The sequence below is a fragment of the Schistocerca nitens genome, chromosome 6 (genome assembly GCF_023898315.1).
Source record: "Schistocerca nitens isolate TAMUIC-IGC-003100 chromosome 6, iqSchNite1.1, whole genome shotgun sequence".
NCBI lineage: Eukaryota > Metazoa > Arthropoda > Insecta > Orthoptera > Acrididae > Schistocerca > Schistocerca nitens.
Genome location: NC_064619.1, coordinates 85249521 through 85274990, shown reverse-complemented (window position 1 = coordinate 85274990; position 25470 = coordinate 85249521). Strand labels below are relative to the sequence as shown.

The window sequence follows — 25470 nt, the reverse complement described above, 5'->3', positions numbered from 1 at the left end:
GCAGGGCAGCCACTAATTGGTGCACCATGTTATCCTTGGGCTGCCATCTGGCAGCTTGGCATTGAATCTTGCCAGTTCAGTGAGGATTCACTCCATAGGTGGCTCTGGTGGTTGCTTGACTGAGTTCCCAGCATGCGAAACATAATTTGGCATGCAGGATGTGCACAGTTCAGCACCAGGGTCCGTAACCTCACCATTCGCTGCACACGAATTAACCGTGTCATCACACAAGTGCCACAGTGTCTGCCTTTAAACCCAATTCATCCACAGTAAGGTCAGGAAATGTGGACAAAACTCCATGAACAGCCTGCAAGAGGTGACATTACTAAAATAATTTTTTTTCACTGTTCTGAAAGGAGTTCCAGACGTGTCAAAGTATAGCAGCTAGAAGTGGATACACCAGTACCGAAATTGCTGTCCACAATCTTTTTCAAAGGAGATTCTGGGGTCACAAGGAAACACTGCAAATAAGTTTAGACACCGCGAAAGAACAATGAGGCAGAATATCCTCCACTGGCTCATTAATGTTTAAGTCCAGCTGCAAAACGGCAAAAGCGAATTGGTCCGCTTCTGAAGTAAAGTTGTGCAGCTGAAAAATGGCACCCACTTGCAGGAACTATAACTGCAGTCTTGTAGGCCAAAAAGGCAGTAGCTTTATAGTACCCCATCATGAAATGTCGTCAGAAGAGGGATTATGTAATTCAGGAACAGTAGGAGACTGTAGGGAAGAGCCAGGTGCTGGCGATACTTAACCTTCTGTCTTGACGGTGGCTTGTGGTATCCTCATAATGTCAGACCATACTTCTGGGTCAGAATATAAAAGAAATTCCACAACAGACCACGTTGGAGTCACCGCTATAAGTGACAAGTGTACTCCTATGCAGTTTAATGGCATGTTCTTTATTTACCACGATTTACTTCCCAACAAAAAAACACAACACAGGCACGTTTTCACAGCTATACACTAGTACTGAGAGATACAGAAGATAATCACACGAAAGATATAACACACAATATAATGTTCAACTTCTTGGTTGCTGACCATTGCACCCACCACATGATCGTTTTACATGCAATATTAAAATTACTTTTTTTTTTTTTTTTTTGCAGTGTGTGCTGGTATCACTACGCTGCTTCCTGATACTAACAAGGTGTCTCTTCAGTAATGTAACACAGCAGTATAAAAGATGGCAGCCAGTAATGACACAATATGGTTTTGTTTTTTAGTGGTTTCATGACAGTGATAGTTATTTTAAGAACTGCTGTAAACCAATCCCTGCTGGTATGTTGGGCATCAAGAAAAGCAGAGAAGAAATATGAAAATAGAACAATTAATCTGTTATTGTACCAACAAAGCATAGTGAGATTTAGTTCATATTTTTCTTTAGTCTACACCTTTTCTTTACAGGTTGTTTACATTGTTATTAAACTGCCTGCTAACATATTTGGTTATAGAGTGGAGCATTAAATTTCTTTTGCCTGTTCCTTATTGGACAAGACATACAGTATTTTTGAAACATATCATGTAATTATCAGTAAAATTGCTGCTTTGACTGAAAGGCTGAATGTTGTATACAAAACATGTTTTGTAATAAAAGGAAAATTTTGACTTACGTTACTGATAACCATACTTTTTAATATCCTAAAAACCTTGATATACACACATTATATTGATATGTCAGATGTCATTAACAACTGTACAACCACTATACTTGTAGGCACTAGAAAATTACATAAATAAATAGACTAGCAAAGTTATTTACTTGTACCTTGACCCAGATCCTTTCCAGCATCACTGAGTTTTATCACTGTAAGACCGAAAGACACTTGGCTGCACCTGAATAACTCATCAAATGCCACGCTTATTGCAAAAGTCCGGGACAAATTCATAGTATAGACAATCATTCTTAATCAGAAGTACTGCAGTGACATGAGGTAAATTATAACAGCACTGTTATGTAAAGAAACATAGAGTGTTAAGATTGTAAAGCAGTTCATTCAATAACGTGTAGTAGCACAATGTCCAAGAGAATGAATCAAAGGGCTCTGAGGGATCTGAATCTCTTTATCGTATCCATTACCCATATTTTTTTATATACAGTATGGCACAAGGAACTGAAGTCACTGAAGGTAAAATAGTAGTTTTGACACCAGAACAAATCTGTTGGTATTGAAGTGTGACTCAGATTAGCTAAATTAATAATTTCTGTTACAATTTCATTGTCACAGAAGTTTAATTTTTGTGCATTTGCACCTATAAGGATACAGGGTGTTTCAAAAAGGACTTTACAAATTTAAAAATTCATATAAATTCATTGAAAGAAGATACAGAGCTGAGTTTAGTGTTATTTTGTGGGAAAACACATCAAGTTTTATTATTATTATTATTATTATTATTATTATTAACTGAAGATTTTGTATGTGGTTTCCATTTGTTATCCTGCACACATCCCATCGGACATCAATTTCTTCCCAAACTCACTGTAGCATTGCAGGTATAACTTGCTCAGTGCCAGCGTAAATTCTTGTGGGGGGCCATGCAGTTGGCACATCAGGGCTAATCCACTGACCTGGAGAGCAGGTCACTGAAAAAATCCCAGACGTCAGCCAGGTAGTGGGGTGGTGCACCATCTCGCATGAAATAAACATTTCCTCATTGGTCATCTTCATCAGTCCGTGGTATCAAAAATTGTTGTAATGTATCCAAGTACACTATCCTGTTGGTTTTCTCACAGCAAAAATGGGCTGTACACTTTGTTCTTGATCAATGAACACACACATACACACACAAAAAGTTCAGTTTAGGGCTATCAAGAACATGTTGCAGTGTTTGACATTGATTTTCACTGCCCCAAATCCTACAGTTATGTGTGTTAATCTTGCCACTTAAGTGAAAAGCTGACTTGTCAGAAAAGATGATTTTGTCCAAGAAACATTCATCCTCATGTAAACGTTTTAACATATCTGCACAGAAGTTCTTGCGAGCAACTTTATCAGTGTCTTTCATTGCTTGCAAGATCGTCAGTCTGTACAGTTTCAAATGCAAATGGTTTCTCTACTCATGCCGAACAGTCGTATGTGGGATTTGCAGTTCGCGAGATACACACCGGGTCAATTTCGTAGGGCTGTTGACAAAACATTGTCTCACTCACTCAATGACGTCATCAGATGTTCTTGGATGACCTGATGATTTCCCATGTCTTACCGAGCACCCTGTTTCTACTAAACATTTATGCCACTCATAAATTGTGGGCCTTCTAGGAGGATCTTTAGCATACTCAGTATGGAAATTACACTGAACTATTGTCGCCGACTTTGATTCTTCAGACCAAAACACACAGCTAGCACACTCGCGCCCAGTGAAGGCTGCCATCTTTAATGAACTGCCATTAGCACTCCTTATGGTGTAATTCAGCACTAGTGAACTACATGAGACAAAACTTTATGTAGCTCCCTACAAATTGACACTACAATCATCTCTGTAGGTACTATGAATTAATTTATATGAATTTTCAAAGATGTAAAACCCTTTTTGAAAAACCCTGTATTAGCATAAATCTATATAGAAGCTAAAATGTTTACACTGAGGAAATGTGTCAGAACACGCAAGTTGTAATGATTGCTTATTTTTGCATGTGCTATAATGAGTAATTTTTTTGGTATCTTTGAACATATTTTTGACTGAATGAAGATTTTTCTGTGTTATCGTTATCTAGTGATCATATGAATATTTGTTCATTTTGGATTCACGAAAATTTGTTTTCGGGTTGGAGTATCAAATAGTTCAACTGAATCCATTTTCCACGAAATGCCAAATATCCCATTACAAAACAACACTCTAGCAGAGCTGTATAATATTATTGTAGCTATTGACAGGCTTACCAACAAACAGCAGAAGGAGCTGTTGCAAGCATTAATTAGCAACAAAGAAAGAGTATCCAGAAAGAGATTTTCACTCTGCAGCGGAGTGTGCGCTGATATGAAACTTCCTGGCAGCTTAAAACTGTGTGCCCGACCGAGACTCGAACTCGGGACCTTTGCCTTTCGCGGGCAAGTGCTCTACCAACTGAGCTACCGAAGCACGACTCACGCCCGGTACCCACAGCTTTACTTCTGCAGTATCTCGTCTCTGTAAAGTTTGGAAGGTAGGAGACGAGATACCAGGAAGTTTCAAAGAAAGAGTAGTATAGTAAACTCCAAGACCTGTAAAATATATCGCTCAGAATTATATGTCAAAGATATAGTTCATTCTCACATATGAAACTGTCATTCATTAAAATATATGAATCTCTCATTGTTAACAATATGGCTAAGTTGATACACAATCAAATTGTGTGATATCCATTAAAGGTCTGAGATGACCAATATGAGGAGTAGTAGGGGTTGAGGCAAAGTTTTTATCATTGGACATGAAGGAACTGGTATCAGTAAAATTGCTCAGGCCATTGGCTAAAACTAAAGGAAAGTTTTATTATATTTGAGCAGTGGGAATAACATTTCCTATAGTTATTACATTATATTCACTGAGAAAGGCCATAAAGAAGGCTGATCTCGGTTAATAAGAAAAATATTGTTTTCTAAATTATGGAAAATCTATGCCCCTAGTACGTGTAATTACTAGATTCACTTTAAGCACAATCATGTTAAAAGGTATGACCAAACTGTTGTAGAAAAGATGATGTCAATCCACCAAGGAAAGAAGTAACTTCAGCAGAAAAGAGAAAATGAAAAACAAAGAGTACAAGGAAAAACAGAGCTAAGTTGAGGAGCAAAAATACGAGAGAGACTCAGAGAGATCCACACCATACATTTCTTTTCACTCCAATTATAGATCTCTTTTTTAGAAATGATTTTCTTTCTGTTGCCAGTCTGCATTTTATTTCCTACTTCTGCCACTGTCAGGTTATTTCACTGCCCAAATAACTGAAATCTATTAGTGTTAGCGTCTCATTCCCCTTCATAATTTCATCGTTGCCTGACAATTCAAATACATACTATTAACCTTATTTAACATCTGGTGATGTTCAACTTATAACCTCTTTTCAAGACAATATACATTCCCTTCTGCTGATCTTCCAAGTCCTTTGCCATCTCTCTAACATAACGCAATGTCAACCTCAAAGTTTTATTTCTTCTCCCTGAACTTTAATTCCCTCCCCAAATATCCCCTTGGTTTCCTTAACTGTCTGTTCAATGTACAGATTGATATATGGATAAAGGAGTAGCTGCCACACTCATTAGAAGTCATCATCACAAATTTAAGAACACAGATACTCACAAATTTTGCTTAAACAGCATACCTCCCTAGAAGCATGTGCATCAGATGCAGAATTTCAAACTGGAAAATCAAGGGTGGAATAATCACAATATTATGAAAAGGATAGACAGGTATCTCACCATATAGCGGAGATGTTGAGTCACAGATAGGCACCAACAAAAAGACTGTCAAACAAGTAAGCTTTTGACCAAAAACGCCTTCATCGGAATTAGACCACACACACACACGATTGCAACTGACACATACATGACCACCAAAACACTGTGGTCATGTGCGTGAGAGTTGTGTTTGCATGTACAAGGGTCATTCAATAATGAAAAGACAAATTGGTCTGGCAAAAAATCTGTTAGTAGGGCAAGTTTGGTACTTTTATGGCTTTAAGTTGGCATCACAGGGATGAGCCCTGATCAGCTGGTCTACGTCTACATCCACATCTACATGGATACTCTGCAAATCACTCACATTTAAGTGCCTGGCAGAGGGTTCATCAAACCACCTTCACAATTCTCTATTATTCCATTCTCGTAAAGCGCGCGGAAAGAATGAACACCTATATCTTTCTGTACGAGCTCTGATTTCCCTTATTTTATCTTGGTGATTGTCCCTCCCTATGTAAGTCAGTGTCAACAAAATATTTTCGCATTCGGAGGAGAAAGTTGGTGATTGGAATTTTGTGAGAAGATTCCGTCGCAAAGAAAAACGCCTTTCTTTTAATGATTTCCAGCCCAAATCCTGTATCATTTCTGTGACTCTCTCTCCCATATTTTGCGATAATACAAAACGTGCTGCCTTTCTTTGAACTTTTTCGATGTACTCCATCAGTCCTGTCTGGTAAGGATCCCACACTGCGCAGCAGTATTCTAAAAGAGAACGGACAAGTGTAGCGTAGGCAGTCTCCTTAGTAGGTCTGTTACATTTTCTAAGTGTCCTGCCAATAAAACACAGTCTTTGGTTTGCCTTCCCCAAAACATTTTCTGTGTATTCCATCCAATTTAAGTTGTTCATAATTGTAATACCTAGGTATTTAGTTGAATTTACGGCTTTTAGATTAGACTGATTTATTGTGTAACTGAAGTTTAATGAGTTCCTTTTAGCACTCATGTGGATGACCTCACACTTCTCGTTATTTAAGGTCAACTGACACTTTTCGCACCATTCCGATATTTCTTCTAAATCGTTTTGCAGTTTGTTTTGATCTTCTGATGACTTTATTAATCCATAAACGACAGCGTCATCTGCAAACAACCAAAGACGGCTGCTCAGATTGTCTCCCAAATCGTTTGTATAGATAAGGAACAGCAAAGGGCCTATAACACTACTCTGGGGAACGCCTGAAATCTTTTTTACTCGATGACTTTCCGTCAGTTACTATGAACTGTGACCTCTCTGACAGGAGATCACAGATCCAGTCACATAACTGAGATGATATTCCATAAGCACGCAATTTTACTACGAGCCACTTATGTGGTCGAGTGTCAATGGCCTTCCGGAAATCCAGAAATACAGAATCGATCTCAAATCCCTTGTCAATAGCACTCAGCACTTCATGTGAATAAAGGGCTAGTTGTGTTTCACAGGAACAATGTTTTCTACACAATGTGTCAACATTGTTTTTTTACAACCTCAAAAATACATATCAAGATGGTGAGTCCACTTGAAACATCCACATTAGTTGAGCAACATTCTGTTATTGATTTTTTACTTGATGAAGGCGAGAAACCAGTGAATATATACCGTAGAGTGTCTAAAGTTTATGGTGAATGTTGTATGAATTGTGAAAATTTTTACAACTGGGTAGAGCAATTCAAAAATGGTCGCGACTCAGTGACTGATGAATACCATTCCAGCTGACCAGTTGCGGTTTCAACTCCCTCACTTGAAAGTCAAATTGATGACATTATTCTTGCCGACCGCTGTGTGACTGAGGAAATGATAGTTGATAAGGTTCAAGTTAGTACTGGTACAGCTCATAACATTATCTGTAACAAGCTGAAGTACTGTAAAACGTGCAAGATGGGTCCCAAAGGAGTTGACGCAGCTACACAAGGAAACAAGGTGGAGAGTGTGCACAGAGCTAAAGGAATGTTATGAAAGAGAAGGTAAGCACTTCCTCAACAAAACTTTAACTTGTTATGTAACTTGAGTTCACTATTATGAGCCAGAATCAAAAAGGCAAAGCATGGAGTGGAAGCACACCAACTCACCTGTGAAGAAAAAAATTCAAAACCAAAGTATCAGCAGGAAAAGTCATGCTGACGGTGTTTTGGGATGCTGAAGGTCCAGTTTTTTGTGGTTATCTTGGAGAGCAGTGTACAATGAACAGCCAATACTACTCAGATTTGATTTTAAATAAGGTGAAGCCAGCCATGTGTGTGCATGTGAGAAAGAGAGAGAGAGATGACGTGATCTCAGAGGAGACATGTGATTCTCCAGCAGTATAGTGCACATCCTCATATTGCTCAGTTAACCCATGAAACCATCAACAAAATGGGCTGGGAAAAACTGCCTCATCCCCCTTACAGTCCTGATTTAGCACCTACCGATTTCCATTTCTTTGGTGCACTAAAGGAGGCATTACATGGAAAGAGGTTCCAGGACAACGAGAATGTGAAAACGTTTGTGGGAAATTAGTTCAAACATCAAGATAAAGAGTTCTTCAAGCTTTCGCAACAAACTGTTGCCTCATCAGGAAAGAGGGAAGGAGAGGGAGTCACATCATCTTTGTTTTTATATATATATATATATATATATATATATATATATATATATATATATATATATATATTGTGGCCAAGATAGATACGAAGCCCACACCTACTACAGTAGTACAAGTTTATATGCCAACTAGCTCTGCAGATGACGAAGAAATTGAAGAAATGTATGATGAAATAAAAGAAATTATTCAGATAGTGAAGGGAGACGAAAATTTAATAGTCATGGGTGACTGGAATTCGATTGTAGGAAAAGGGAGAGAAGGAAACGTAGTAGGTGAATATGGATTGGGGATAACAAATGAAAGAGGAAGCCACCTGGTAGAATTTTGCACAGAGCATAACTTAATCATAGCTAACACTTGGTTTAAGAATCATGATAGAAGGTTGTATACATGGAAGAACCCTGGAGATACTAAAAGGTATCAGATAGATTATATAATGGTAAGACAGAGATTTAGGAACCAGGTTTTAAATTGTAAGACATTTCCAGGGGCAGATGTGGACTCTGACCACAACCTATTGGTTATGACCTGTAGATTAAAACTGAAGAAACTGCAAAAAGGTGGGAATTTAAGGAGATGGGACCTGGATAAACTGAAAGAACCAGAGGTTGTACAGAGTCTCAGGGAGAGCATAAGAGAACAATTGACAGAAATGGGGGAAAGAAATACAGTAGAAGAAGAATGGGTAGCTTTGAGGGATGAAGTAGTGAAGGCAGCAGAGGATCAAGTAGGTAAAAAGACGAGGGCTAGTAGAAATCCTTGGGTAACAGAAGAAATATTGAATTTAATTGATGAAAGGAGAAAATATAAAAATGCAGTAAATGAAGCAGGCAAAAAGGAATACAAACGTCTCAAAAATGACATCGACAGGAAGTGTAAAATGGCTAAGCAGGGATGGCTAGAGGACAAATGTAAGGATGTAGAGGCTTATCTCACTAGGGGTAAGATAGATACTGCCTACAGGAAAATTAAAGAGACCTTTGGAGATAAGAGAAACACTTGTATGAACATCAAGAGCTCAGATGGAAACCCAGTTCTAAGCAAAGAAGGGAAAGCAGAAAGATGGAAGGAGTATATAGAGGGTCTATACAAGGGCGATGTACTTGAGGACAATATTATGGAAATGGAAGAGGATGTAGATGAAATGAAATGGGAGATACGATACTGCGTGAAGAGTTTGACAGAACACTGAAAGATCTGAGTCGAAACAAGGCCCCCAGAGTAGACAACATTCCATTGGAACTACTGACGGCCTTGGGAGAGCCACTCCTGACAAAACTCTACCATCTGGTGAGCAAGATGTATGAAACAGGCGAAATACCCTCAGACTTCAAGAAGAATATAATAATTCCAATCCCAAAGAAAGCAGGTGTTGACAGATGTGAAAATTACCGAACAATCAGTTTAATAAGCTACATCTGCAAAATACTAACACGAATTCTTTACAGACGAATGGAAAAACTAGTAGAAGCCGACCTCGGGGAAGACCAGTTTGGCTTCCGTAGAAATACTGGAACACGTGAGGCAATACTGACCTTACGACTTATCTTAGAAGAAAGATTAAGGAAAGGCAAACCTACGTTTCTAGCATTTGTAGACTTAGAGAAAGCTTTTGACAATGTTGACTGGAATACTCTCTTTCAAATTCTAAAGGTGGCAGGGGTAAAATACAGGGAGCGAAAGGCTATTTACAATTTGTACAGAAACCAGATCGCAGTTATAAGAGTCGAGGGACATGAAAGGGAAGCAGTGGTTGGGAAGGGAGTAAGACAGGGTTGTAGCCTCTCCCCGATGTTATTCAATCTGTATATTGAGCAAGCAGTAAAGGAAACAAAAGAAAAATTCGGAGTAGGTATTAAAATCCATGGAGAAGAAATAAAAACTTTGAGGTTCGCCGATGACATTGTAATTCTGTCAGAGACAGCAAAGGACTTGGAAGAGCAGTTGAACGGAATGGATGGTGTCTTGAAGGGAGGGTATAAGATGAACATCAACAAAAGCAAAACGAGGATAATGGAATGTAGTCGAATTAAGTCGGGTGATGTTGAGGGTATAAGATTAGGAAATGAGACACTTAAAGTAGTAAAGGAGTTTTGCTATTTGGGGAGCAAAATAACTGATGATGGTCAAAGTAGAGAGGATATAAAATGTAGACTGGCAATGGCAAGGAAAGCGTTTCTGAAGAAGAGACATTTGTTAACATCGAGTATAGATTTAAGTGTCAGGAAGTCATTTCTGAAAGTATTTGTATGGAGTGTAGCCATGTATGGAAGTGAAACATGGACGGTTAACAGTTTGGACAGGAAGAGAATAGAAGCTTTCGAAATGTGGTGCTACAGAAGAATGCTGAAGATTAGATGGGTAGATCACATAACTAATGAGCAAGTATTGAATAGGATTGGGGAGAAGAGAAGTTTGTGGCACAACTTGACCAGAAGAAGGGATCGGTTGGTAGGACATGTTCTGAGGCATCAAGGGATCACCAATTTAGTATTGGAGGGCAGCGTGCTGGGTAAAAATCGTAGGGGGAGACCAAGAGATGAATACACTAAGCAGATTCAGAAGGATGTAGGTTGCAGTAGGTACTGGGAGATGAAGAAGCTCACACAGGATAGAGTAGCATGGAGAGCTGCATCAAACCAGTCTCGGGACTGAAGACCACAACAACATATATATATATATATAAACAAAGATGATGTGACTTACCAAATGAAAGTGCTGGCAGGTCGACAGACACAAAAACAAACACAAACATACACACAGAATTCAAGCTTTCGCAACAAACTGTTGCCTCATCAGGAGAGGGAAAGACGAAAGGATGTGGGTTTTAAGGGAGAGGGTAAGGAGTCATTCCAATCCCGGGAGCGGAAAGACTTACCTTAGGGGGAAAAAAGGACGGGTATACACTCGCACACACACACATATCCATCCACACATATACAGACACAAGCAGACATATTTAAAGACAGAGAGTTTGGGCAGAGATGTCAGTCGAGGCAGAAGTGCAGAGGCAAAGATGTTGAATGACAGGTGAGGTATGAGTGGCGGCAACTTGAAATTAGTGGAGATTGAGGCCTGGTGGATAACGGGAAGAGAGGATATATTGAAGAGCAAGTTCCCATCTCCGGAGTTCGGATAGGTTGGTGTTAGTGGGAAGATAACCCGGACGGTGTAACACTGTGCCAAGATGTGCTGGCTGTGCACCAAGGCATGTTTAGCCACAGGGTGATCCTCATTACCAACAAACACTGTCTGCCTGTGTCCATTCATGCGAATGGACAGTTTGTTGCTGGTCATTCCCACATAGAATGCGTCACAGTGTAGGCAGGTCAGTTGGTAGATCACGTGGGTGCTTTCACACGTGGCTCTGCCTTTGATCGTGTACACCTTCCGGGTTACAGGACTGGAGTAGGTGGTGGTGGGAGGGTGCATGGGCCAGGTTTTACACCGGGGGCGGTTACAAGGGTAGGAGCCAGAGGGTAGGGAAGGTGGTTTGCGGATTTCACAGGGATGAACTAAGAGGTTACAAAGGTTAGGTGGACGGCAGAAAGACACTCTTGGTGGAGTGGGGAGGATTTCATGAAGGCTTGATCTCATTTCAGGGCAGGATTTGAGGAAGTCGTATCCCTGCTGGAGAGCCACATTCAGAATCTGATCCAGACCCGGAAAGTATCCTGTCACAAGTATCCTGATGTTGACCTCCACCTGTCCAATTGCCAGCTTCACACGTCCGTCCACATCAAACCCACCAACAAGCAACAGTACCTCCATTACGACAGTTGCCACCCATTCCACATCAAACAGTCCCTTCCCTACAGCCTAGGTCTTCGTGGCAAACGAATCTGCTCCAGTCCGGAATCCCTAAACCATTACACCAACAACCCGACAACAGCTTTCGCATCCCGCAACTACCCTCCCGACCTGGTACAGAAGCAAATAACCAGAGCCACTTCCTCATCCTCTCAAACCCAGAACCTCCTACAGAAGAACCACAAAAGTGCCCCACTTGTGACAGGATACTTTCCGGGACTGGATCAGATTCTGAATGTGGCTCACCAGCAGGGATACGACTTCCTCAAATCCTGCCCTGAAATGAGATCCATCCTTCATGAAATCCTCCCCACTCCACCAAGAGTGTCTTTCCGCCGTCCACCTAACCTTCGTAACCTCTTAGTTCATCCTTATGAAATCCCCAAACCACCTTCCCTACCCTCTGGCTCCTACCCTTGTAACCGCCCCCGGTGTAAAACCTGTCCCATGCACCCTCCCACCACCACCTACTCCAGTCCTGTAACCCGGAAGGTGTACACGATCAAAGGCAGAGCCACGTGTGAAAGCACCCACGTGATCTACCAACTGACCTGCCTACACTGTGACGCATTCTATGTGGGAATGACCAGCAACAAACTGTCCATTCGCATGAATGGACACAGGCAGACAGTGTTTGTTGGTAATGAGGATCACCCTGTGGCTAAACATGCCTTGGTGCACGGCCAGCACATCTTGGCACAGTGTTACACCGTCCGGGTTATCTGGATACTTCCCACTAACACCAACCTATCCGAACTCTGGAGATGGGAACTTGCTCTTCAATATATCCTCTCTTCCCGTTATCCACCAGGCCTCAATCTCCGCTAATTTCAAGTTGCCGCCACTCATACCTCACCTGTCATTCAACATCTTTGCCTCTGCACTTCTGCCTCGACTGACATCTCTGCCCAAACTCTCTGTCTTTAAATATGTCTGCTTGTGTCTGTATATGTGTGGATGGATATGTGTGTGTGTGCGCGAGTGTATACCCGTCCTTTTTTCCCCCTAAGGTAAGTCTTTCTGCTCCCGGGATTGGAATGACTCCTTACCCTCTCCCTTAAAACCCACATCCTTTCGTCTTTCCCTCTCCTTCCCTCTTTCCTGATGAGGCAACAGTTTGTTGCGAAAGCTTGAATTCTGTGTGTATGTTTGTGTTTGTTTGTGTCTCTGTCGACCTGCCAGCACTTTCATTTGGTAAGTCACATCATCTTTGTTTTTAGATATATTTTTCCTACGTGGAATGGGGAAACATTCCATGCGGGAAAAATATATCTAAAAACAAAGATGATGTAACTTACCAAACGAAAGCGTTGGTATGTCGACAGACACACAAACAAACACAAAGACACACACACAAAATTCAAGCTTTCGCAACCAATAGTTGCTTCGTCAGGAAAGAGGAAAGGAGAGGGAAAGAAGGAAGGATGTGGGTTTTAAGGGAGAGGGTAAGGAGTCATTCCAATCCCGGGAGCGGAAAGACTTACCTTAGAGGGAAAAAAGGACAGGTATACAATCGCGCGCACACACACATATCCATCCGCACATATACAGACACAAGCAGACATGTGTGTGTGTGTGTGTGTGTGTGTGCTGCCTAATTCCAATGAAGGGCTTTTTGGCTGAAAGCTTACTTGTTTGACAGCCTTTTTGTTGCACCTATCTATGATCCAACATCTCTACTAGTAGCAATCTATCCTTTTCATAATATTGTCAGAGGCAGAATTTCCTAATAAATCTTTTAAACCTGTAAGTAATTTTAATTCCTTCATAAATCATCTTCAAACTTTATTGGCCTGTTTTATGGAAAAAATCAAAGAAAGAGTGGTTACTCTCAATTTAATTGTAGATTTTTTAGAACTCTTACAGTAAGAATTTATTGCAGTTGATAACATTATCATTCAACTTAATTGAAGAGAAGAATAAAGTCTCAATAATTGAAATAATAAATACATTAATCGACACTCAAAGATGTCTGAATGAAACGAAGACTTCCAGTTTTATTGGCATGCAAACCAAGATGAATTTGAACAAATTAAATAATGAGAACCATAACCAAGAAATAATTTTATTTCAAAATTTCAGAAAGAGACAATGGCCTTCCATACCATAACATTTCGTTACTTACATAAATGGACTATTTATTTTAATAACTATGAAGTATCTGACTGGATGATGCTAGCTGAAACCCCAGATTGGGTGAGGATTGAAAACGCTATTTTACACCTGACTAAAAATGGTGTGAACATTTAAGACAACAAATGTTTTCAGGAATATACATGCATCAAAAAAAGTGTTGTATCACCCGGTTCCCAAAACTCCTGAAGATAGACGTTGACTGTGGATATTGTATCACAGACACAGTCCCTTAGACTGTTCAGAAATGTCACTAAATCTGCCCAAGGATGTAAACAACCATGCATGAGCAGCACCTCTTAGACGGAGAGGGTCCGACAGCCGATCAGTTCCAGTCATTCCACCAGGAAAGAGGTACCCGGCTCATGTTGTCTGTGGTTCAATCCTGCCTAGACAGTCAGTCAATACCATGGTTTGATCGCATCCGTATTGTTACTTTGTGCCAGGAAGGGTTCCCAACAAGGGAAGTGTCCTGGCATCTCTGAGTAAACCAAAGCGATGTTGTTCAGACATGGAGGAGATACAGAGAGATGGGAACTGTCAATGACATGTCTCGCTCAGGCCGCCCACGGGCTACTACTGTAGTGGATGACTGCTACCTACGGATTATGGTTCGGAGGACCCCTGACAACAATGCCACCATGTTGAATAATGCTTTTCGTGCAGCCACAGGACGTCGTGGTATGACTCAAACTGTGCGCAATAGGCTGCATGATGCGCAACTTTGCTCCCAACATCCATGGCGAGATCCATCTTTGCAACCACAACACCATGCAGCGTGGTACAGATGGACCCAACAACATGTTGAATGGACTGCTCAGGATTGGCACCATGTTCTCTTCAGCGATGAGAGTCACACATGCCTTCAACCAGTCGTCGGAGATGTGTTTGGAAGCAACCCGGTCAGACTGAATACCTTAGACACACTGTCCAGCGAATGCAGCATGGTGGAGGTTCGTTGCTCTTTTGGTGTGGCATTATGTGGGGCCGACGTACACCGCTGGTGGTCATGGAAGGTGCCGTAATGGCTGTACGATACATGAATGCCATCCTCTGACTGGTAGTGCAACCATATTGGCAGCATATTGGCAAGGCATTCGTCTTCATGGACAACAATTCATGCCACCATCGTGCACATCTTGTGAATGACTTCCTTCAGGATAACGACATCGCTCAACTAGAGTGGCTAGCATGTTCTCCTGACATGAACCCTATCAAAGATGCCTGGGATAGATTGAAAAGGGCTGTTTACGGATGATGTGACCCACCAACCACTCTGAAGGATCTACGCCGAATCATCGTTGAAGAGTCGGACAATTTGATCCAACAGTGCCTTGATGAACTTGTTGATAGTATGCCACAATGAATACAGGCATGCATCAATGCAAGAGGATGTGCTACTGGATATTAGAGGTACCAGTGTGTACAGCAATCTGGACCACCACCTCTGAAGGTCTCGCTGTATAGTGGTACAGCATGCAATGTGTTTTCACCGGCAATAAAAAGTGTGGAAATGATGTTTATGTTGATCTCTATTCCAGTTTTCTCTTAGAAATGAGGTGATGAACAACTTTTTTTGATGTGTGTATGTATCTGAAGAGCTTTTTAGAAGAATAAGCACTCCATAGAAGAAAGGTGGATTTACTTTCTTAAGGTAACCAAAAATCCTGAATGCAAATGCCAACTGCTAAAATTATGTGCGGTTTGTTTTCTGATGCTGCATACACCACCACTGTGACAGCATATTTTCGCTGCTGTCCGTCCAGTAGACTGATGAGAGAAATCGACTACTGCCAGTGACTGTGGAATCAGTCTTACAGCGGCAGTTTAATTGCAGGCCGACTTGCATGGAGCTTTAATAAACACATAAAAGAGAAAACAGACTTACTGAAAAAGGTGAAATCTGAAAAATATGGTGCACCAACTACTACTGCTACAACAACTTCTGTGTAATAGTGTTCTAAATAAAAGGTAATTATATGAAATAAATCTTTTACTTCATTTCTACTCCCCCATCTCAACATGTCCCAATGAGGTCCCAGCTGGATATGACAACACCATACTCCCCATGAAGACTTCTCCTTGAGTTGCAAACGGGCACAACGAGAAGACTCAAGCGCGTTCACACAAGCAAGCACACTTCGCACACACATGACTGCTATCCCTGGTCTCTCAGACAGGAATGCTGTCAGATCTGCATTTTCTTTTTTGACGAACAGTTTGGCCAAAAGCTAAATGTGCAACAGTCTTTTCATTGTTCCTGTCTGCAACTCAATGTGTCATTTGCATGTTGAAGCAATCATTCGTTACAAGACGTATTGAAAAATGTTGAAGATACTAATACAGACTACAGGATGTAGTGAAGGAGGAGCCTGGTGGTTTGAGAGATAAAGAAGAGCAGGTAACATTAAGAGTGAATGATGGAAGACCATAAGAGATTGATGAGAGATGTAAGAGTAATAAAATATTTTAACATGTACTTCATAACTATTACTGAAAAGATGGATTTGTCAGATTGAGTAGATCGTGCCATGGAATATCTCAGAGCAGTCATTATAAATACCTTCGGTAACATGAATATGATGCTCACTACACAAGCAGAAGTAAAGATATGTGGACGACATAATCTATATGGTAGATGAACCAACAGAGAAAATTGATAAACTTCATACAGATATAAACAGCATACATAAAAATATTCAATTCACCATGGGAAAAGAAACACAAGAGCAAATGCATTTCTTGGATATAATAATAAAGAGACAGAATAATAAATACACATTTGACATCCTCAGAAAGTCAACAGCCACAGACATAATTATACATGGTTCATCCATCCACCTGCAAAATCAAAAATTAGCAACCCTACAACATATGTTACACAGAGTAAATAACACCCCACTCAGCAAAGAAAACTATGAAAAAGAATGACAACCAGTACAACTCATAGCCACAAACAATGGTTACAACATCCAAATAGCACAACAACTCAACCAAAAACTTAAACCACAACTAAAGAAAAATCAAAACAAGTAGAGAACACAAACACCAAAAAAACTACACACACTACAGCACACACGGAAACACAAAACAATAACACTCATGACATGAATAACAGAGAAAAATGGTATACTCTTACACACAAACACAAAGCAACACACAAGATAGCAAATATACTAAGGAAACAGGGATTATACGTAGCTTACAGAACAAAAACCACACTCCAATCATATTTACAAACAGCAGACAAACCCGATAAATATCAAGGAGAAGGTATATACCAGCTAGAGTGCCAAGACTGTAAATCAGTATATCTGTGGATGAAAAGCAGGAACAACTAGATGGTGGCCAATGTGAAACTTCAACATATTTCTCCATGGAAAAGAGTTAATTTTGCCATTAAAATGAAGGTGTGTGCAAATTGTAAAGACGAAATCATGAAGTTAAACATTTGTGTGTCCAGCTTACAATCATACAATAATCAGTGCTCTGAAAATGGATATCTCAAATTTTCAGCTTGGAAAAAGTGAGCCAAATACTTGACAAGTTCCGCAAAGCGTCGCGCATTCTAGCAAAAAGTGGATTAAAGTCACTTACAAAAATAGCAAGCAAGAATCGACTGAATAGATATAAAGAACATATAATAAGTTGGAAATATGAAAATAGCCATTCTACCTTCGCCAAACCCCTGATAAAACATGGACATGAACCATCCAACATGGAATGTGACATTACAGTTATCAGAGTGAATGATCACAACAAAAAGCTCCTGACATTGCAAGAAAACTTTCACATACGAAGATCCATTGCAATGGAAAAGAAGGAACTCAACGACCAAATCCATAGAAGCAATGACTCTCTGATCATGCTAGCTACCAAAACAACAAACTGAAATGTAACCAGGACAAATAATTAATGAATCTCCTTTCTCCCCCCCCCCCCCCCACACACACACACACGCGCGCGTTTTTATAACAAAAAAAATTACACACAGCAAAACAAACACATACACAAATATCAAAAAACACCTTCTCAAGAAGAATTACACACACACACAAATAAAATGAAAAATACCAAACCACAACACAAACAAAAGACCAACAAACACACAACAACAGCTGGCAACACTAAACACTGAAAAGAATCGCACATCTTTATCACAATATGAAAAGTGCAGGTTATTTATGCGATGTGACAAATGTGAATGAAAGAACGCCATAAATCGGCCAGCTGGAGTATGGAAACTAATGAATACATTTCCAGGACCACACAGGTGAGTTAACAGTGCTAGAAATCTTCAGTTACACCGAACGATAAGTTCACACTACGAACTTTGTGCTACAAAATTTGACTTCAACCCAGAAAACAAGAGAATGACATGGCAAAATGTAATATAACAGCATATTATATCTATCACATAATACATTTACTGTATGTCTAAAAGAATACATGTATTACAGGCCACTGATGATGCTTCCCAAATAAAAGAAGCAAAACGCGTATGGCAATAAACAAACTGCCTTCAATCAGTTGCATAGATGGTACATACCTCCACGAAAGTCTACTATTCGTTTAAACTTGAGCCACAGTTCCTCTACATGTTCCTGACCTGTGCTGAAATTTCAAGTTTCTCATTGAGGTATGGCACTATTGACTTTTTATCTAGTTTACTGAACATATATATCTTTCTGTTGTTTTAGTTTGTCCTCTGTACTTTGACAATCATTTTGCAAACAACCTCATCATGGTCACTGATACCAGTTTTAATGCGGAGATCCTCAAAGAGGTCAGGTCCGTTTGTTGCCATTAGATCCAATATATTTTCATCATGAGGGGGAGGTTCTAACTATATGTTCTAGCTAGTTTTCAGAGAAGGCATTTAGTAATGTTTCACAGGATGTCTTATCACGACCACCACTAACTAAACTGTAATTTTCACAGTTAATTGCTGGATTATTAAAGTCTCCACCGATGATTACAGTAGATTGTGGAACTTATGTAGAAGTGAACTGAAGTTTTCTCTAAAGTTTTCAATTACATCAGGACATGAGTCAGATGGGTGATAGAGGGATCCAATTATCATTTTACACCCACACCTGATACTGAATCTTGCCCAAAAAAATCTAACATGCAGCTTCAATTTCTATGTCGGTGGATTGAGTCTCTTGTCTACTGGGACAAATAGAGCACTTAAATTTTCTCCAAAAATCTCACTGGTTTTCTGTACCTGGTATTATGTGAGCTTCACTGGTTTTCAGTTCTGAGGACAAACAAAGCCACAAATTGTGAGCTTCACTGAAACTCCATGCACAAGGCTGCTCTTCTCAACCTCATTGAGAAATTGAAGGAAGGAAATTATTAATCATTACGTTCATTACTTTACGAATATACACACCATTTCCCCCGACATGACAGAGACACTAGCAAAAAAGGTATGTGCCTACAAAGTGTTTCCTCCAGAATAAAAAAAATATATATATTACTTGATATTTTGATGTTTTCCGAGTTATGGACTACTTTGCAGAGAGATGAAAGTATAATGTTATAATGAAGATACAGACATGAAAAGAAACTGAAAATAATTTATACAAGTGAAAACACAAACGGATTATCTTGCTATCTAAACACTGTTTTAGCTTTTATTCTTTTTGGAGGCGATATTCAAGAATGCACATGTTACTCACAAATGCCATACTGGCAGAATTTACCAAAACTGAACGTGCTAGAAAGCTGCTGTCTATGACACAATATTTGCATAGTGACGATGAAATTTTTGCCTTTATAGCACTATATGTGGGTTTTTGAGTATCAGCCATGTTTAAATGTTTCCTGTTCTGCTTCTTTGTACACTATGCTGCATATGTTGCAGTCGTGAACAGAGACAAAGTCAGTTGCATGTATTTGCAGAAATTATTGAACACAGACTGTGTGCCTGGAAGCATCACAGTAATATAAAGAGACTGGAAAGAGGAGTTACCAGAAATTGGCTGAAATCTTATCAAACAATGAGACAAGAGTATAAGAAGAATATATATATATATATATATATATATTTTCCTTTATAATTTTGTGTAATTCATCCATTTATTTCTTTTTCCAAATTATATGGAAATGGACTGTACTGATTCATATTCTGTTGTTAACTTCATTCTGACTTTAGGAAGCATACAAATATCTCTGTGCACGTTCAACTGTTACTGATACTTGAGCATAAAAAACAAACAATATGATTTTGTAATTGCACAATGGTTTTTGTATGAACTGAAATTAACATTCCCCTTGTATTTTGTAGTAAATTCTAGTTTTCGCAACCAACGGTTGCTTCATCAAGAAAGAGGGAAGGAGAGGGAAAGACGAAAGGATGTGGGTTTTAAGGGAGAGGGTAAGAAGTCATTCCAATCCCGGGAGCGGAAAGACTTACCTTAGGGGGAAAAAAGGACAGGTATACACTCGCAAATCATTCCAATCCCGGGAGCGGAAAGACTTACCCTAGGGCCGAAAAAAAGGACGTGTGTTACGAGGTTACGAAGGTTAGGTGGACGGCGGAAAGACACTCTTGGTGGAGTGGGGAGGATTTCATGAAGGATGGATCTCATTTCAGGGCAGGATTTGAGGAAGTCGTATCCCTGCTGGAGAGCCACATTCAGAGTCTGATCCAGTCCCGGAAAGTATCCAGTCACAAGTGGGGCACTTTTGTGGTTCTTCTGTGGGAGGTTCTGGGTTTGAGGAGATGAGGAAGTGGCTCTGGTTATTTGCTTCTGTACCAGGTCGGGAGGGTAGTTGCGGGATGCGAAAGCTGTTTTCAGGTTGTTGGTGTAATGGTTCAGGGATTCCGGACTGGAGCAGATTCGTTTGCCACGAAGACCTAGGCTGTAGGGAAGGGACCGTTTGATGTGGAATGGGTGGCAGCTGTCATAATGGAGGTACTGTTGCTTGTTGGTGGGTTTGATGTGGACGGACGTGTGAAGCTGGCCATTGGACAGGTGGAGGGCAACATTCCACGTGGGGCAAAAAAAAAAAAAAAAAATATATATATATATATATATATATATATATATATATATATATATATATATATATATATATATAACAGAGGGAAACATTCCACGTGGAAAAATTATATCTAAAAAGAAAGATGATGAGACTTACCAAACAAAAGCGCTGGCAGGTCGATAGACACACAAACAAACACAAATATACACACAAAATTCAAGCTTTCGCAACAAACTGTTGCCTCATCAGGAAAGAGGGAAGGAGAGGGAAAGACGAAAGGATGTGGGTTTTAAGGGAGAGGGTAAGGAGTCATTCCAATCCCGGGAGCGGAAAGACTTACCTTCGGGGGAAAAAAGGACAGGTATACACTCGCACACACACACATATCCATCTATATATATATATATATATATATATATATATATATATAAACAAAGATGATGTGACTTACCGAACGAAAGCGCCGGCAGGTCGATAGACACACAAACAAACACACACACAAAATTCAAGCTTTCGCAACAAACTGTTGCCTCATCAGGAAAGAGGGAAGGAGAGGGAAAGACGAAAGGATGTGGGTTTTAAGGGAGAGGGTAAGGAGTCATTCCAATCCCGGGAGCGGAAAGACTTACCTTAGGGGGGAAAAAAGGACAGGTATACACTCGCACACACACACATATCCATCCGCACATACACAGACACAAGCTGTGATGCAGCGTCAAGGGTAACCGCAGCCATGGTCTCGGAGCTGATAGTCCATGCTGCCGCAAACGTCGTTGAACTGTTCGTGCAGATGGTTGTTGTCTTGCAAACGTCCCCATCTGTTGACTCAGTGATCGAGACGTGGCTGCACGATCCGTTACAACCATGAGGATAAGATGCCTCTCATCTCGATTGCTACTGATACGAGGCCGTTGGGATCTAGCACGGCATTCCATATTATCCTCCTGGACCCACCGATTCCATATTCTGCTAACAATCATTGGATCTCGACCAACGCGAGCAGCAATGCTGCGATACGATAAACGGCAATCACGATAGGCTACAATCCGACCGTTATCAAAGTCGGAAACGTGATGGTACGCATGTCTCCTCCTTACACGATGCATCACAACAACGTTTCACCAGGCAATGCCTGGCAACTGCTGTTTGTGTATGAGAAATCGGTTGGAAACTTTCCTTATGTCAGCACATTGTAGGTGTCGCCACTGGTGCCAACCTTGTGTGAATGCTCTGAAAAGCTAATCATTTGCATATCACAGCATCTTCTTCCTGTCGGTTAAATTTCGCGTCTGCAGCATGTCATCTTCGTGGTGTAGCAATTTTAATGGCCACTAGTGTATATAAGGAATAGTGAATCAGCCAGGTGGGTGTCAGTTTTCAGACAGTTTTTGTCAGCCAGTTTTGTAATAGCATTTTGCAATAACATGTGATTTTTAAAGAGAAAAGCATGTCCAAGTTCTCTTAGCATTACCAAATGAATAGCTACACTGTCAAGAACTCAGCAGGCTGCAGCAAATTTTGGTGAAGCAAATAACTCGCAAATTCTTTTTTCAGCTACTTCAGAACCAGAGATTGCCCAGAAATGAAGAAGATTATTTGCTAATTAATTGTTATGTCCTGGCATGTGTCAAGATGAAATTTCATCTAGAAATGTGACATGACACTATAGTTTTCAAATGACAAATTTGGGAAATGAACTTAGTCTTAAAGTTGAATAAATATTGTAGCCCCCTTGGAATTTTTACCCCAACAGCTAGCCATCTCTTCTGCACAGATGGTAAAAATCATCTGAATATCAAGATTCAGGAATGGAAATGTTCTATTAGATACACGGCATGTAGAACTGCAGGTATCTGTTTTCTTTGAAACATACCTGTGCAATAAAGTAAACATTAAGTTACCAACAACAGGTACACAGCATGAAAAGTCACAAACAGCAGATACTTTTTCAAAGTAACAGGTTTCTTTCTAACTTCAAGAATAGCATAAGCTGTAGAGAGATAGTTTATTTTTAACGCAACACACAGATTAAGTTTCTATGCTCTGTTTGTCATTTGTTAATATGTACCTTGACTTCTGTCACTTCCCTGAAGGCTCTCCTTCTTGATGGAATCTATGGAACACAATGACTGGATCAATATACTGGTCAACTTTTATTGCACATACTGGATGACTGGTATGGTCACATATGACAATAATTGTGCCACATTTTATACAGGATATCCCAGGAGGAGTGACCAGCACTCAGGGGTATGACAGGAACAATCATTCGAAGCAAAAAAGTCTAGTAAACATGGGCTCCAAAATGCATCACTTACGAGCTATGAACATTTCACCTTTGTTACTGAGAAACAAATGTCTTCTACTGCACACTCTTTGGTTTCCATATTTTGGGACAAAGTAGTATGGACTGAAACAAGAAAAATTTGTCTAGCTATGAGCACTTGTTCGGTAGAAGAGATGCATTTCACCATAGCAAAGATCAGGAAGTTTTAGTGATGCACGACATACACACACATTACAATCTATCATGCAAAATGATCCATAGAACATGCAACTAACTAACATTAATCACCATCAGTGTCATCCGACACGAAAGGCATTGCCTTGGTTATGTAGCCAGTCTTCTCTGTCCCTCATATGTGTACAGCGTGGCTGTAGATAGAACAGTTCATTCCACTGATAACACTTTGTAATAAGGATGTTCCGGGCCTGACTCTTCCATTCTTTCTCAGGATTTTGCCTTCTAGATGTTTTTTATGATGCTGTTATGATACAAATTCAACATATCAATCAGTGTCCTTTTCTCTTTAATTTCTTTGAGTATTTGTTTATTAGATTTTCTTGCAGTATATAGCCACATCTCTATTGCTTCTAATTTTTCTTTTTCTTGTTTGCTTAGAGTCAATCCTTCACAGTCATAGTTTAAAGTGCTCCAACTAAATGTCTTGATGAATTTCTTTCTTCTTTCTATATTAGGGTGGTTGTTTATTAATAATTTTCTCTTATTTCTGAATGCTTGTTTAGTCATTTAATTATTCTTTAATATCCATTATACTTCTGTTATTGTACTTCCCAAGTAGCAGAACTCATTTACTCGTATTAGCATTTACTTTTTATCTCAATGTGTGCCCTTACTTTTCTGTTTGATCTACATCAACAACTTTAAAAAGAATAGAGTGCTACTCAGCATGAAGGTGACAGGTTCTGCTGCAGACAAGCACAACAAGAAGACGGTTACACACTTAGTTTTCGGCCAAAGGCTACTTCAACAAAGAAATAAAAACACACACACACATTCACATAAGCTGGCACACCTCACGCACAAATGACCACTATCTCTAGCCAGACTGCAATTGTTGCTTTGAATGAAACCAGCAATCAGGAGTTGAGCAGAGAAGGGTGAGGGAGGACAGGATATAGGTGAGGTGAGAGAAGAGCGCTGTCTGGCGGAGCATGCAGGGACTAGAAGGCAGCAGGAAAAGGCTGCCGGGCCAAGTGTCAGGAGGCTGTGTATGTGTATGTGTGTGTGTGTGTGTGTGTGTGTGTGTGTGTGTCGGGGGGGGGGGGGGGGGGCAAAAGGAAGAGGAACAGAAGGGGAAAGGACTGTTGAGTGCATTGGCAGACAACAGCACACAATAAGGGTAAGGAGATGCAAACTGGGAGGGGGTAATAGGACAGGGAGGCGGAAACTGGTGGGAGGAGGGCACAGAGACAGCAGGTTATTGTAGGTCAAGGATAATTTTGGAAGCAGACAATGTGTTTTAAGGATAACTCCCATCGGTGCAGTTCAGAAAAGCTGGTGGTGTGGTGGTGGAGAGCAGGATCCAGATGCTCCAGGTTGTGAAGCAACCACTGAAATCAAGTGTGTTATGTTCAGCTTCATGTTGTGCCACAGGGTGGTCCACTGTGCTCCTGGCCACAGTTTGGCAGTGGACATTCATCCTGGTAGACAGCTGACTGTTAGTCATACCAATATAAAAAGCTGTGTAACTATTTCAGATAGCTGGTAAATGACATGGCTGCTTTCACAGGTTGCGCAGCCTCCGATGGGATAGGAGGAGAGCGGGTGAATTGGGCATGTTTTGCACAGGGATATGATCCATGTAGCAAGGGGCTGGGAGTGAGTGTGGCATAGGAATGAACTAGGTGTTGTGGAGGTTAGGTGGGCAACGGAACGCTGCTCCATGAGGGCTGGGAAGGATTTCGGGTAGGATGTTCCCAGTGTCAGTTGGATTTAATGTGGACAGATGTGTGCATGGTGCATGGAGCAATCAGAGTGGAGGTGGTCAGCGTCCAGGAAGGTGGCGCACTGCGTTGAGGATGAACAGACTAAGCGCATGGGAGAGAAGGTGGTGAAATTGTGAAGGAATGTAGATAGGATGTCTTGGCCCTGAGTTCAAATAATGAAAATATCAATAAATGCGGACCTGACCAAATATTTGGGATTTTGGTAAGCCAGGAAGGTTTCCTCTAGATCAATCATAAACAGGTTGGCATAGAAGAGTGCCATGTGGGTGCCCATGTCTGTGCTGTAGAT

General features: G+C 40.4%; 1 protein-coding gene across 2 annotated transcripts in view; it reads left to right on the top strand.

Moving 5' to 3' along the window:
- LOC126263657 (synaptic vesicle glycoprotein 2A-like) overlaps window positions 1-1451 on the top strand; it is a 232581-nt gene extending 231130 nt beyond the window's left edge. For both annotated transcript variants that reach the window (XM_049960763.1, XM_049960764.1), the window contains one exon: window positions 1111-1451. In XM_049960763.1, coding sequence (XP_049816720.1) covers window positions 1111-1166 — 56 coding nt within the window. In that variant the 3' untranslated portion in view covers window positions 1167-1451. The remainder of the gene's footprint in view (window positions 1-1110) is intronic.
- The last annotated feature ends 24019 nt before the right edge of the window (window positions 1452-25470 follow it).